The following is a 15,197-nucleotide window of genomic DNA, read 5'->3' as shown; positions in this document are numbered from 1 at the left end:
AATTTTAAAGATCTAATGGCTTCTTGCTCAATTCATGAATCAGTCAACTTTCCATCTAACAGGTAGACGGGAGCTTCAAACGGCTACAGAAAGGGAAAGGTTTTAAAAGGCAGGACAAAGTAAGTCATGAACAGAAAAAAAAAAAAAGATTAGGTAAAGTCATCTTCATTTGAGGACAAAAGATGTTTAGTAGGTGGATTACCTCCTCTTCCTTTGGGGGATGAAAAAGGCTATGTAACAGATTAGCTTATTGGTACTGACCTATTAAGATGACATTTCTGGGAAAGTGAGACTGCATTAGGTTAGGCATTACAGGTGCCCTCATTGGGGGCTTGTGGTTTTCTCTTTAACAGTGGCCTCGAGATGTCCGTTATTTTCCATCTTTTAGTTCTTGCTTATGTTGTCCGGTTGTTTGTCTTTATTTTTAACATATTTTGCTTTCTTTTGGCCTATTTACTTGTTCTTTCACTAGGTTTTTGAGACTTTAATTTGCCTTTTTGGTGTTTATTGTTATAATTACTCAAGATTATGAGATTTTTCTGTCATCACTACTTTGTTTGTCCCATAAATGCTTACAGAATGTGGCTCTCCCTCCCTCCTCTCTGTCCCTCCCTGCCTTTCCCTTTGCCCCTCCCCTGCTCACGCCCGCTCTCAAAATAAATGAACTGTAAAGAATGGTCTTATTTATTTTCGTTCCCAAGTTTGGAAACAGTAGGCTCTCATTAGATATTGGATTGTTTGGTTAGTTTATATGGAATACAACTGGAATAACTATTTCTCCATTTTTGGAACTGTCTTTTTCATAATAATTTCCTCTTCTTTTCCCTCCTCCTCCTCCTCCTTCTTTTTCTCCTTCTCCTACTCTTCCTCTTTCACCTTCGTTTTAGGTTAGGCTCCATACCCAACATGCGGCTTGAACTCACAATCCTGAGATCAAGAATCATGTGCTCAGGGACGCCTGGGTGGCTCGGTCGGTTAAGCATCTGACTTTGGCTCAGGTCATGATCTCACAGTTCATGGGTTTGAGCCCCATGTTGGGCTCTGTGCCGACAGCGAGCTCAGAGCCTGGAGCCTGTTTCGAATTCTGTGTCTCCCTCTCTGTCTCTGACCCTCCCCTGCTCATGCTGTCTCTCTCTCTCAGAAATAAATAAAACATTAAAAGTTTTAAAATAAAATAAAACCTCCTTTCTTGTTTAAAAAAAAAAGAATCACGTGCTCCACAGATTGAGCCAGCCAGGTGCGCCCGTAATAGTTTCTTCTCAGTCTTAGCTTTTCTAGATCTTCCTTTCTATTTCTGTGCTCTTGGAGAATATCTACTATCTAAGTCTATTCCCTTAAGGGACTCAGCAAAGAATGAAACAAATTTATTTTTCTAACAGATTTATAAGCTAGCTAGGACAGTAAGTATACATATGGAGTAGGGTGAATCTTGCAGGAAACAGACTTTACGCAGGTGGCATATTAGGGACCGCTCTCAGGACTGACCACTGCGCGGGAATGAAGGAAGCAGGACTGGACAGAAGGAAAAGTTCGACAGTGATGCTTTCACGACAGACGCCTCAACTAATTTCACAGAATCTCTGAAACTGGCCATTCAGAGATGAATAAAATTGAGGTAAAGGGGTGGGGACTTTGTACCCTTATATTGGCCAGTTTTTGGATAATCTTGGATGAGGCAGCTTCCTTCAGCTGAGGGCAGATGCTTAAGTGACTGAGCCACACAGGTGTCCCCGTATCTGAGAGTTCTTACTTGAGATAAATCTTATGAGCACTTTAAACGTGGAAAAAAAAAAAAACTGTAGCTATAACACAGTTCTTTTTTTTTCTTCTAAGTTTACTTATTTTGAGAGAGAGAGCGAGCGAGCGAGCGCAGGGGAGGGGCAGTGAGAATCCCGACGGGGACCTGCAGTGTCAGTGCAGAGCCCAAACGGGCTTGAACTCAGGAGCCATGTAATCATGACCTGAGCTGAAATCAAGAGTCGGACACTTAACCGACTACGCCACCCACCGCTCCAGGTATAATGGAATTCTAACCCAACATCAGAAAATTCAAACCGGAACCAAACTTTATGAAGATAATTCCTTCATGTACAGAATAGACAATACTTAACATCGGATAATTTATGAGGTAGAAAATCTCTCTAAATGCAATGAATGTCAAAAGTCCTTTAATTGTTACTCACCTCTTATTAAATGCCAGGATATTTATGCTACATATAAAGCTTCTTTTTTGTTTTGCTTTGTTTTGTTTTGATTTATTTTGAGAGTGCGGTTGGGGGGGGCTGGGGCGTGCAGAGAGAGAAGGACAGAGGATCCGAAGCAGCCTCCACCACGCTGAAAGCAGCGAGACCAATGTGGCGCTCAAACTCATGAACCGCAAGACCTGAGTTGAAGCTGGACACTCAACCGACTGAGCCACCCAGGTGCCCCTACATATAAAGCTTCTGACTATATGTAACGTGGTTAAGATTTTCAGTTACTACTCATATTAAACATCAGAGAATTCGTACTGAAGAAAGACCCTTTGAACCTAATGCGTGTAATAGTCTTTAGGCACCATTAAGACTTCATTACACACCAGAGACTTCTAAGCCAAGAGCCAGTTTTACACAAAAGAAACCAAGAGAACAAGTCCCAGCCCCATTCTGAAGAGCCCGAAGAACTAGATATGGGGGATTAACTAAATTGCCTACTTAAATGAGGAGAGCACTTGTGATGAGCACTGGGTTTTGTATGTAAATGATGAATCGCTAGATTCTACACCTGAAACTGTTATACCGTATGTAAACAAACTGGAATTTGAATAAAAACTGGAAAAAAAGAAATTGCTTACTTAATTTAAAAAAGGCTTGTCTTTTTATTTATTTAGAGAGACAGGGAGTGTGAGCAGGGGGCAGGGGAGGCAGAGAGAGGGAGAGAGAGAGTCCCAAGCAGACTCCCTGATGTCAGTGCAGAGCTCATTGTGGGGCTTGATGTCGTGAACTGTGAGATCATGACCTGAGCTGAAACCAGGAGTTGGATGCTCAATGGACTGAGTCACCCAGGTGCCCCTTCTTTGCCTTTTAAAACACACTTAGCAGTTAATCCAATTTACTTAGGAAGTCAACTGATTGCAAGAAATCAGTACCAAAGTAGCTTGGGTGAAAAGTGACCACAAATGTAACTGTCAGTTTTTGTCAACTCATCAGCAAATTGTGACCAGGTATCAGACTTCTCCCAGATTGAGCCACAAGGAACAATATAAAGGATAAGGGGTCTATAGCATATTGCATTTATGATATAATGAGTGTCTATGAGGAATCTGAACTGTAACTGGCTTCCGGGATGAAATAAACAGGAAGACTGACAATCTGCTGCAGGGGCCATCTTGCTCTGCTGGTCTGGGAATAAGCTGTACACTTCACGCATTATTTGTTCCTGAACATTTCCTAAGAATCTTCAGTGAGGCTTCCAGCTAGCACAGTTTTCCAGTTATTTCATAATTATGTCTTTTTACTTGAGACCAAAATCAACAACTTGGAGATTCAATATTGACTGTTGATAACAATAGCATTCGTGGGAAGTTAAGAAATATAACATGTACATTATGTACATAGTAAGTATAGTCTGTAAGTAATAACTATAAATTTATTGAATGGAAGCCTACATGGCACATTCATTATAGTGATTACCTCAGGAATGGTGGAGAGGAGGAAAGAGACTAACAGGTCTAGAGAACTGAATATGTAATGCTTTACTTTTTTTTTGGAAGTTTAATTAGTGCTTTCAGCATCTTTTTTTTTTTTTTTTACAAATAGTTTATTGTCAAATTGTAATGCTTTACTTTTTAATTAAACAAGGATCTGAATCAAATGTTACCAATATGAATATTTGATCATTTGACTTTATATTCTTCTCTGCACTTTTGTGTATTTTTAAAATATTCTCAATTTAAGCAAACAATATTGGTGACAGTTTTAGGATATCTAATGGTAACTTTTATGATATTATTGAGACATTTATTTTTAAATGTATCTCAACACTTCTGTATGAGTTTTTAAATTTTTTAAAATATGAGTACTAATTAATACTAGTACTAATTTTTAATTTTTTAATGTTTATTTTTGAGAGAGAGAGAGAGAGAGAGAGAGAGAGAGACAAAGCACAAATGGGAGAGGGGCAGAGAGAGGGAGACACAGAATCCAGAGCAGGTTCCAGGCTGTGAACTGTAGCTCAGAGCCCAATGTGGGGCTCAAACCCACAAACTGTGAGATCATGACCTGAGCCAAAGTCAGACGCTTAACCAACTGAGCCAGGTGCCACTGTATGAGTAAATTCTTTAGAAATACACAGTCTAGATAGAATTTCATTTAAAGATTTTTCAGTATCCATTGAGATGATGATGCATGTTTCTCCCTTTAATCTTTAATGTGGTTAATTACATTAGTAGTTTATAAAGTCCCCCATGACTTCTACTTAGTTGTGATATATATTTTTAAATTTAGTGCTTGATATCATTCACTACTTTTTCAGAATTTTCACATAAATATCAGAACTCAGATTGCTTTATAGTTTTTTTTTTAAATGTTTTATTTATTTTTGAGAGAGAGAGAGATACAGACAGCGTGAGCAGGGGAAGGTCAGAGAGAGAGGGAGATAACGACTCTGAAACAGGCTACAGGCTCTGAGCTGTCAGCACAGAGCCCAACACGGGGCTCGAACCCACCAAGATCATGAGATCACGACCTGAGCCGAAGTCGGATGCTTAACCGACTGAGCCACCCAGGAGCCCGTTTTTTGTTTTTTGTTTTTAAACTTTAGCCTGGTTATGGCGTAAGTATTTTGCTACCTTTGTGTTAGGAAAGACTTCCCTTCTATCTAGATTTTTCTGGAAATTGGTAAGAATTATGTCCTTTGATAGTGTGAAGGTTTCAGATTCACCCATTAAATCATCTGAGCCTGGAGCTGAAAGCATGTTAACACTGGTTTTAGTTCTGCAAGGATATTATTTTAAATTAGTTACCTAACTATTCCTTTAAATCATGTACTTCATTAGGTTCCAAATTTACTAGCATACTACAGAGACTTGAATAAAATATTCTTTTACAAGTATTTAAATTTTTTTAGTTTATTTTTTTCTAAAAGTGTTTTTAGAAAGAGAGAGAAAGAGAGAAAGAGAGAGAGAGAGAGAGAGAGATTGAGACGCGCACAGAGCACCAGACAGAATCCAAGGCAGGCTTCAGGCTGGGAGCCTCAGCACAGAGCCCAACGCGGGGCTCAAACCCTGAACCATGAGATCATGACCTGGGCTGGTCAGAGACTTAGCCAACGGAGCCACTCAGCAGGCCCCAGTTTATTTGTTTTTTAAAGTAATCTCTATACCCAACACGGGGCTGGAACTCACCAGTGCAGTGGCATGCTCCTCTGAGCAGCCAAGGCACCCCATAAATTTGTTTTTTATGGCTACTTCTATTTTCTTGTTACCAGCTGTTTCTGCTATTCCTCCCCACTTGCTGATAAAAGTTTCTAGTGATTTTATATTTTATTTAAAAAACCTGACTTATCAAGTTTTTGCTATTTGAATCCCTTAACTTCTGATTTTATATTCGTTGATTTCCCCCTTTCCACAATTACATTTTGTTTCTCCCTAAAGTCCTCATTTCATTTATTTTCATTACTTTGGTCAGCGCTGAACCGATTGTACTAGAAGTTTTACCTGTTTCACTTTGATTTTGTAAATGACTTTGCTTTAGCATCAAAAATGTAAAGGTACAGAAGTTTCCTCCCGGGGACACACTTCCGCGAAGCCACAGACACACTTTGAGGAGAGCGGCCCCCCCCTAGAGCTCAGACCCACGAACCGTCCGGCAGCGCGGCGAGGATTTCCACCGGAAACCCCCCACCTGCCAATCAGGGGCGGTGCGCCGCAGAGCCGTCTGGGAGATGTCGCTCTGGGGCGGGCGGCACCCTGGGAAACGTAGTTCTGCGCGCACATTCCGTCGTGGGCCGCGTGAGTGTCGGCGCTGCGGCCCGAAGCTGGAGGGTGTGTCGGGGTAGGGGCGGCCTCGCGGGGCTGCGGGGCTGGGGNGTGGTAAGTGATGAAGAGGCTTTGAGGGAGACGGTGGAGCTCTCTAATTCGGGGGCCACTGAAGGGTCACGGGATTGGAGTATGTGTGATAAATCAGTGAGCCGGGGCTTGGGGCGGACGGGTGGTTGTGAAGCCGGCGGAGGGAATTGAGTGGGTGATGGGGCCCCGTTGGGAGCGGCATTGGGCTGAGGTCTAGAGTCGCGGGCTTGGCAGTTCCGGGGATGAGGGACAGGGATCGGGAGAGAGGGGGGGCCCTGAGGCCGCATGTGGAGACCCTGGAGGGCGAGTGTGTGCCATCGGGGATTTGGTTTTCGGGAGTAATTAGGACTCTGCTGATCAGTGACTTAGATGTCTCTGGGTTGGCGAGCGGCCCCAGGGTGGCTGAACATAAGGCCTTTGTGGAGGTCTGTTTGGGGGAGCTCAGAATTGGCGGACCGAGGATTTCTTCGACTGGAAGGCCAATGAGTTTGTGATAGTGTTGGATCGTACTGGGGCTCCTGGGAAGCAGGAAGGTTAAGAACTCTCACACCCTGTCCTGTTCCAGGAACCGCTTGCTGCAGAGTAGCCCCTTCTCCGGACGACCACGTAACACCTGCCGCCTTGGCCGATGACAGGGCCTGAGTGCAATCCTCCAAACTCCCATCCTTTACCCCATCAGCGATTAGATGGACTGTAGTCCCGCCTCCCCCCATCAGTCAGATGGTTGTTATCCAGATGTGGAGTTAAGCCTCTTTCTGTCCGCCCCCAGCCCCTGAACTTTGNGCCCCCCCCCCCCCCCCCCAAAGCTCTGTCCCCCTCTGATCTACTTACTCTCTGATCACCCTGCCCTTACCTTCCACATACCTGGTTCTTCTGACCTTGTATATCCCTTTCTGTGAAAGAAACCACGTAGGTCTTTTTGCGTTGTGTAGATGCTTGCATCTCTTTGCATCAACAGTGTTCTCCCGGGTGTAATAGCCCCAGCTTCCTGCAGTAATTGTGGAATAAAATATTTCCTTAGATTCTATCTGACAGTTCAGTGGTAACTGTTTGGATGGAGGGGGATGACTGGTGTGGCCTCAGCTGGTGAATGGTCTGTGCCTGTGTTTGGGAGATTTTGTGATTGGGGCATCAGGGACTGGGGCACTGTGTGTCGTGACAAGGTCTGGATACAAGTTGATGGGTGGCCTGTTAGGGGTTGTGAATGAGCAGACGGTGTGGGTAGTAACTGGAGTCATTAGAGGTAGCAGGGTATCAGGACAGGCACAGCTAGTGGCTCATTCAGGTGATGATTAGGATTTGTAGGGGTGCTAGTGAATGGTGGGTGAGCGTGGGGTTGACTAGAAAGTGGGGCATCATGGAAGTGAGTGGCTGGGGTCCCTGTGTGATTACTGATTGGACAGCCCCTGGGTTTGGTGATGGGGGGCAGGGAGCTCTTTGAGAACCAGTGGTTGGGAGACTGTTAAGGTGAATGGATGGGTGGCTGTAGGAGGGAGGAGTTGGAGTTCTGTAGGGTCCTTTGGGACTCTGTTTAGTATTTCACTGACTCTGTTCCTTGTCAACGGATAGACTCTGCTGAGGTTACTGGATGGCAGTGTGGGGGAGCCCGGGATGGGTTTCTTTGCATTAGTGTTTAGAAGCCTGTGGCAATCAGCGATAAGAGGCTGTGCTGTCATATTCAGTCAAGTCTTCCGTCAGTTCTCTTAATCACAAAGTGGGAGACATTCAAGGTTCTCAGGAGATGATGCCAGAAGCTGACGTACAGGGTCAGGTGAAGACTGAGCAGTGTTCAGATGTTTGTTTTCTGCTGCCTGCTCACTGTCTGCACAAGGCATGGGCTTTGCTGACTGAGGAGCACAGGCTTCCTGAGCATGTGGTGATGAGAGCAGCTTTGTCTCGTCTGTTTCCAACCCTCGGCCCAACTCGGGGTGGGTAGTAATTGCCTCGAAGAGGCTGGTCTGGCCCCACTCTTGTTAGCTGCCATGGGGCAAAACCTGGCAGTTTGCTAACATCCAAGCAAAACTTTCTATCTTTACATGCAGCAGATTTTTCTCTATGTTCAGTGGGACATTGAAGACACCCTCACCTGTTCTTTACTGGAACAGCGCCTTTAAACAAAGAGCTCTTGCTCTAAATCTTCTACAGGTACGATATTCAGTTTATTTGCTGGAAAGGTGTCACTGACCAGTCTACCGTGTCCAGTCTTCCCAACTAGCCTGTCAGCCTCTGGAGACCAGACTGGGAGCACTGGGGGCTTAGGTGGTCAGCAAACGTTCCTGGACCACAGGTGCCAGACACATCTCTCTTGGCAGGGTTGCTGTGAAAGTTGGAATTTGTCCCTCATGCCCCCACGGTTACAGGGTACTGTGATTTTTGGACATTTTGGACATTTCCTTTTAGGTGTATTCTTAAGAAGGAAATAACATCTCTTTGTGACCTCACGCTGTGAAGTCCCTGGCTCTGATCTCATATCTGGTTGAATGTAAGTGACCTGGTCCTTGAGCAGTGAAGGAATTCAAAGTGTAAGTATGTGTATGCATCAAGATGTAGTATTTTTTGTTTATTATACTAATCGGAAATTTTGGTTCATTTGTTCCAATAATTCTGCTTAAGATACCTATTATGTATCTTTTAAAGCTTTTGTAATAGTGATTGTACTCAGTTATCTGGTTATTTGGTCTGTTGGGGAAATAATTAAAACCCAAATCTGCCAAACCCCAAATCTCACAAAAGCAGAAGAAAAAGAAAAACAGTGTTATTGTTGATTGAATTAAACTGGAATGCAATGAGCTTCGCAGACAACCTGCTAAAGAGATTGCAAAGCCAGAAAGAAATCTCCCTCTTTTCTCCAGTCAGGCAGGTAGAACCCATGCACATGTGTTCTCAAGGTAAATGGTAATGTGGCGCATGCAGTCCATGCTAAATTTACCTGGCACTTGGGTGGCCATTTGTGTTAGCTAATTGCCTTTATCCAAAGGAAAAATAGACTTCTATGTTTGTGACAGGACTGCAGCCGGGCGTCAGGTGCCAAAGTCAAGCACTTGGTCAGGCCCCTGCCCTTCCTAAAATTGGGAAATAGGGGTGTATTGTCCCTATGATTTCAAAGAGATGGCTCCTAGGTCCTTAAGAAAGATGTTTTGGGGTGGGAAACTGGACAAGGCTTATTTAACTGTAGAAGAGATTTACATGCATCTCAAAGGAACAGAGTGTATAGTTAGGGGTTTTCTAAAGTAACTGCTCTTCAAATAGGAGTCAGGGGAGTCTTTTTCCCTTTTTTTGTATGAGGGAGAATTTTTTTTTTCTTATTTTCATTTTGTACTTGCCCTTACTGGGCTCTGAGCGCATACTCTTCTTGAGTGTTAGCTGCTCTCCCAAGCTCTGTGGTAGTTTGCACTGGGGGAGGGCTGAGGCCAGGCCTGGGGAGCGGAGGGGCACCAGGGCCAGCACCGTGGACCCTACAGAACACTGGACAGCGCTGTGTCCCTCCACTCCCTCAGCCACTTCCTGCCATCAGGCGTCGGAGACCCTGAGAAGCAGACTGTGGACAGTGTCCTTGGGGTACGGAGGGCTGTGGGAGATGAGGAAGGGCAGCCCTTGTCACCTCTGTGGCCCTTTCCCTCTGCAGGCATTTTGATCTTGGAAGCTGGCCTGGGCTGTTGCTGCTGGCGTCTGAGGGAAAGGGCAGGCGAGATTTGCCCTGGCGTGAACCAAAAAGCCCGCACCGTGGGGAAGGTGTCCTCACACCTCCTCACTGCCGGTGAACCGGGCTCCAGCCCGGCCCAGCTCAGCCACAGACCCCCGCAGGAGCCTGGGTCTTCCCCCAGGGCCTCTCTTCTGTCTACTGTGTCTGTTAGTTCCTCTGATCTAGGCTTTCCCTTCGCTGCAGGGCTGGTTTTGGGGTAGGAAGCCAGCACCCCCGGCTACTTCACCATCTTGGTCTAACAGCCTTTTTCCCTTTACCATCCTGCCTAGAAAGGAGTTGCATTTTACTCTGTAGCACGTGTGCTCCCAGGAAGTAATGCTGCAGAACGAGTGAGCCGCGGTTATGTTCCTGGACTTTGTTGACTTCCACAGAGCCTGTGGTGGGGTGATGCTCCTCTGGGGGTGTTTGGCCAAACCAGTGAGGCGAGTGGCTTTCAGGTGGCACTTCCGGCTGGGGGCCAGGGCTGCAAGTGCGGTGTGTGGTGCAGACCTGGCCCGGATGCGGTCAGGCCCAGCTGAGACTTCCACCCTGTTTCCTACCCTCTAGTGCTGATTGGAGGCGTCAGGAAGAGAGAACCCAGAGAGGGTCCCGAATTAATGACATCACCTAAAATAAAATTCCCACTGCATCTCCAGGCCGTGGCCCCGAAGAACAAGAGAACTCTTGTGAGATGAGAAGGAAGAGGCCTTGGGACTAGGGGTACGTTCTCAGTTCACAGACATTTGACCAGCGGCCTCGCTCCAGCGCGTCAGAACAGAGCAGATTTTCCAAGCAGCTGAAAATGATCAAGTCACAGGTGAGTTACATGTTTATTCTCTAGCAGTTTTTATATGCAGATATGAGAGGCTTATAGGAACGCTGTAAATACATTTCAGTCATAATCAGAAAGTATAAACTTGGGAAAGAAGATGTCAGAGAAGAATGAAATAGATTATGGAATCTCAAAAGTCCTAAAGTTGAAGCATGGATGTACAAGAAGTAAGGTGAACTGTGGCTGTGCTCAGAGGTTCCCAGAAGTGGAAACCGGAAGGGAAGCGGGAATAGTTACATGGTCTCCTTTGACAAAAGGCAGACTACTCAGTAGAAGCAAACCTTTGTTGATGATTATTTACAAAGAAACTATTTGGACAGCTATTGATGTGGATGAGAGAGTGGACAAAATCATAATAGCAACCCTATAATAAACATGTGTTCTATTGTTTCCCAGTGCTGTTTCTTACAGAGTTCCTCAGTGCGAGCTCAGGGCATGAGTCTGAAGGAGAGCTCAGAACACAGAAATAGTGGGCCATGATATCCATCTTACCTGTGATCCACTTTTAGGAAAGAAACCTAAATCATCTGGCAGAGGGGCGCCTGGGTGGCTTAGTCGGTTAAGTGTCCGACTTTCGCTTGGGTCATGATCTCACGGTTCGTGGGTTCGAGCCCCGCGTCGGGCTCTGTGCTGACTGCCAGCTCAGAGCCTGGAGCCTGTTTCAGTCTGTGACTCCCTCTCTCTGACCCTCCCCTGCTCATGCTGTCTCTCTCTCTCTCTCTCCTAAAAATAAATAAAAAAAACATTTAAAAAAAATAAATAAATCATCTGGCAGAATTTGCCATTACAAAACTTTCAAATGGCCCCCATATTCTCTCAGTTGGAATTTTGATACATTTTAGATAGCAGTGTCTTTCCTTCTGTTGGCAAAAGCAATCTCTCTTTAGCTCTTTTTACTTTTTTGACTCAAGAAATGGAGAGTGTCACGAAGGTTGGGGTACACATGTCAGAAGTGCAACCCCAAAGGGCACGTGTGTTTCTCCCGGAAACAATTTACAGTGGATAAATTGCCCCAAGCACAACCGGCCCCCAGCGTGGCTTTCCACTGTGGGCCCTTCTGCCCTATGCCTTCTAGTCAAGTCTGAATAACGTAGTTTAGTCTTGGTTTTAGAGGGACTACTTGGGGCATTTAATTCCAAATGGCTTTGTCCACGACCCCAGTTTATTAGATAATAACAAGTGCCCACACTTGTTAGATGTGGGCAACATCTGGGGATGTTCTTCCTGGAAAGTGCAGGAACTGAGGCTGTCGTCTGCTGTCTCCGTCAGCCCTGTCAGGAAGGCATCTGCGCCAGCTCAGCAGTCAGTCTAAATCCAGAGATTTCACACAAGCTTGGAAAGGCAGCACCAGGAGCTGTGTCTCTTGCTTTATGTTTTTTCCAAGAGGAGGGGGAAGCTTTTAGGAGCAAGTCTGAAGAACAAAGATCATTCATGTACTTCTCCACCCCCATGCTTTCCAAGGTGCTAGCTTGATTTTGTTTTTGTTTTTCTGTTGTGAGTATCAGTGTACCCCATTTAGTAATCAAAACTTTTTATTTATTTTAAATTAATTTTTTTTATTTTAGAGAGAGCGCATGCACAAGCAGGGGAGAGAGGCAGAGGGCAGAGAGAGAGAGGGAGAGAGAGAGGGAATCCCAAGTAGGCTGCATGCTCAATGCTGGGGCTTTATCCCACAACCATGAGATCATGACCTGAGCTGAAATCAAGAATCAGATGCTTTATTGACTGAGCCATCCAGGCACCCCCAAAACTTTTAAAAAGCTTATTTGTGGAGCACCTGGGTGGCTCAGTTGGTTAAGCGGCTGACTTCAGCTCAGGTCATGATCTCGCAGTTTGTGAGTTTGAGCCCCGTGTGGGGCTCTGTGCTGACAGCTCAGAGCCTGGAGCCTGCTTCCGATTCTGTGTCTCCTTCTCTCTCTGCACCTTTCCTGCTTACCCTCTGTCTCTCTGTCTCTCAAAAATAAATAAACATTAAAAAAAAAAAAGCTCATCTGTTTTCATCCAGACCCTTTGTCTGGAAAGGGTGTATGCAAGAGGTACATTTTTATCTAACCTAACCAGAAAGATGCTTCCTGTTTAAGAATTGGCTAGGAAAAACTCCAGAATTTTGAAAAGATTTTAAAATGGTTTTACATAATCTCACACTCATTAAATCTTCAGGAAGAGGTCATAGGGGATGGAAGGCTTTTGCTGTGTCCCTCATGGAGCCTAAGGTCTCAGTAACTGTAGAAGATGGGTGCATACGTGAAGACAGCCTGGTCAAACATATGGCAGCAAAGGGAAGTGTCCTTTGAGGATTTACTGCACTGGGGCCCCAGGATGCCTGTCTGAGCTGTGTAACCCGGGCTGGGGCTGTCTTGACCCCTCCTATCAGTCACATAAGTCCATCCTTAATTGTCCATTGACACAACTGTATGGCTCATCTGGTGCTGTTCTCAGATGCAGTGAATCTGGGGAACCGCAAAAGGGGAAAAAATGTGGTCTTGTAGGACCTGGATAGTGTGGCCCAAGTCAGTGGAACCCAGACTTGAAGAGAGCGCCAGCCGTACTCCGAGCCCAGTGAATCCCTCTGGCCAGGGCAGAAGGCCCGACGTGAGCTACCTGTCAAGAGCGTCATGGCCCGTCGGCACAGGAACCTGTCCCTGGGCAGTGTTTCTAGCCATGACCAGCATGTGGAAGGCCGGACATGTTTTCCAGGCTTTTTAGCCTCTTCTAGTGGCATGGGCGGCACGTGCACAGGCCCCACTGAGGACGACATCTGAGTCTCCACAGGCCAGCCTCTTCCGGGTCCTGGTGGCGATTAGTCGCGTATTGGAGTGCTTTGTGGTGGTGGCCGTTAGAATGTCCATGTTTGGTTAGCGGGGGCGTCTGTTGGTCAGTGTAGGGGCCTTGTTACTGGGCATCCACGTGGGTAACAACAAGCTCATTAGGAGCTTAGCCAGTTGTCTCGGGCAGCAGGAGGGCTTGTAGGTGCCCACCTGAGGCTCCAGCCCCAGAGGCAGGTGGGGTCACCGTCCCGTATTCCCTGCAATAGCAGCCGTGGCCGCTCCGCCTGAGCTCCTGGGGGCAAAGGCTGGTCCGAGTGTACGGAGACAGGACGTCAGGTTCGGTAGGGGACCCGGGTCACCGTCCACCGGTACTGCCGCGTGTGGTGTGGGGAGGGCGCTGCCCCCGTAAGGCCTGGCAGGTGAAGCCTTTGTAATCGCCTGTGGTTGGGCCTGAGAAATCCCATGTTTTAACTGGGAGCCTGACCCCTCGGGAGTTTAAGACGTGCCTAAATTAACGTGATAAACATCCTAGTGAGGACTTGGAACAGCGCCAGCTCTCCGCAGAAATTCCCCGAGTCTCACCTCCATGCATCCCTAACCCCCGGCAGCAACTCACCTGCTCCTGTCACTGCAGTTTTGCTTTTTCCGGAATGCCATAGAATGGAATCCTTAGCATATAACCTTTTGATACTGCCTTTTTTCACTTGTGTCTTTGAGATCCATGTTGTTTGAATCAGTAGTTGGTTCCTTTTCCTGCTGAGCGTGGTCACCGAGTCGTGCCCCACTGTATGAACACGCCAGTTTGCTTACCCTTTCACTTTTGTTTTCTTTTTTTTTTTAATGTTTTATTTATTTCTAGGAGAGAGGGGGGAGGAGACAGCGTGAGCAGGGGAGGGTCAGAGAGAGAGGGAGTCACGGACTGAAACAGGCTCCAGGCTCCGAGCTGGCAGTCAGCACAGAGCCCGACGCGGGGCTCGAACCCACGAACCGCGAGATCATGACCTAAGCGAAAGTTGGACGCTTAACTGACTAAGCCACCCAGGCGCCCCACCCTTTCACTTTTCAAGGGCTTCTTGGTTGCGTCCAGTTTTCAGCGGTTGTGTTTATGTGCATACAGATTTGAGCATAAATCTTGAGGTGAGTAGAAGTTCGCAGTGTACTTGGGCACGTACCTGGAGTAGGATTGCTGGGTTGTGTAGTCAGTCTGTTCAACTCCAAAGCATCTTCCAGAGCCACTGCCGTTTTGGCATTTGCAGCTTCACGGCCTGAGAGCTGTTGCTCTGGATCCTCACTGGAATCTGTCACGTTTTGTGTGGTTGTTGTTGTTTTTTATTTTAGCAATTCTAAATAGGTTTGTAGTAGTGTCCCTTTATAGTTTTAATTTGTATTTCTCTGTTGACAAATGATGTTGAACATATTATCTGTACATCTTTAGTAAAGTGTTAAGATCTTCTGTCCATTTTTTGGTTAGTTGACTTTTTTTAAATGAGAGGGTTTTTTTTAGTTTTGTTTTGTTTTTAAATTTTAATTCCACTATAGTTAACATACAGTGTTAGATTAGTTTTGGGTGTACAATACAGTGATTCAACATTTCCATATATCACCTGGTGCTCATAATGATGAGTGTGCTCTTAATCCCCATCATCTGGTTCCCCCATCCCCTACCTGCCTCCTCTCTGATGACCATCAGTGGGTTCTCTACAGTTAAGAGTCTGTTTCATGGTTTGCTCCCCCCTCCTTTGCTCATTTATTTTGTTTCTTAAAATCCACATATGAGTGAAATCAGGTGGTATTTGTCTCTCTCTGATTTAACTCACTTAGCTTCATCCACATTGTTGCAAATGGCAAGATTTCATTCTTTTTCACGAC

General features: G+C 45.8%; 1 protein-coding gene across 2 annotated transcripts in view; it reads left to right on the top strand.

The window, feature by feature from the left end:
* Positions 1-6,868: 6,868 nt before the first annotated feature.
* Positions 6,869-15,197, top strand: part of ZNF605 (zinc finger protein 605) — a 35,377-nt gene continuing 27,048 nt past the window's right edge. The window contains exons 1-2 of one of the 2 annotated variants that reach the window (XM_077763586.1): positions 6,869-8,568; positions 10,385-10,545. In XM_077763586.1, coding sequence (XP_077619712.1) covers positions 10,531-10,545 — 15 coding nt within the window. In that variant the 5' untranslated portion in view covers positions 6,869-8,568; positions 10,385-10,530. The other variant, XM_077763587.1, reaches the window with a different exon arrangement.

The sequence above is a fragment of the Crocuta crocuta genome, unplaced genomic scaffold, assembly GCF_008692635.1.
Source record: "Crocuta crocuta isolate KB4526 unplaced genomic scaffold, BGI_CrCroc_1.0 scaffold114, whole genome shotgun sequence".
Classification (NCBI taxonomy): Eukaryota; Metazoa; Chordata; class Mammalia; order Carnivora; family Hyaenidae; genus Crocuta; species Crocuta crocuta.
This window is presented reverse-complemented; position numbering and strand designations above follow the sequence as displayed.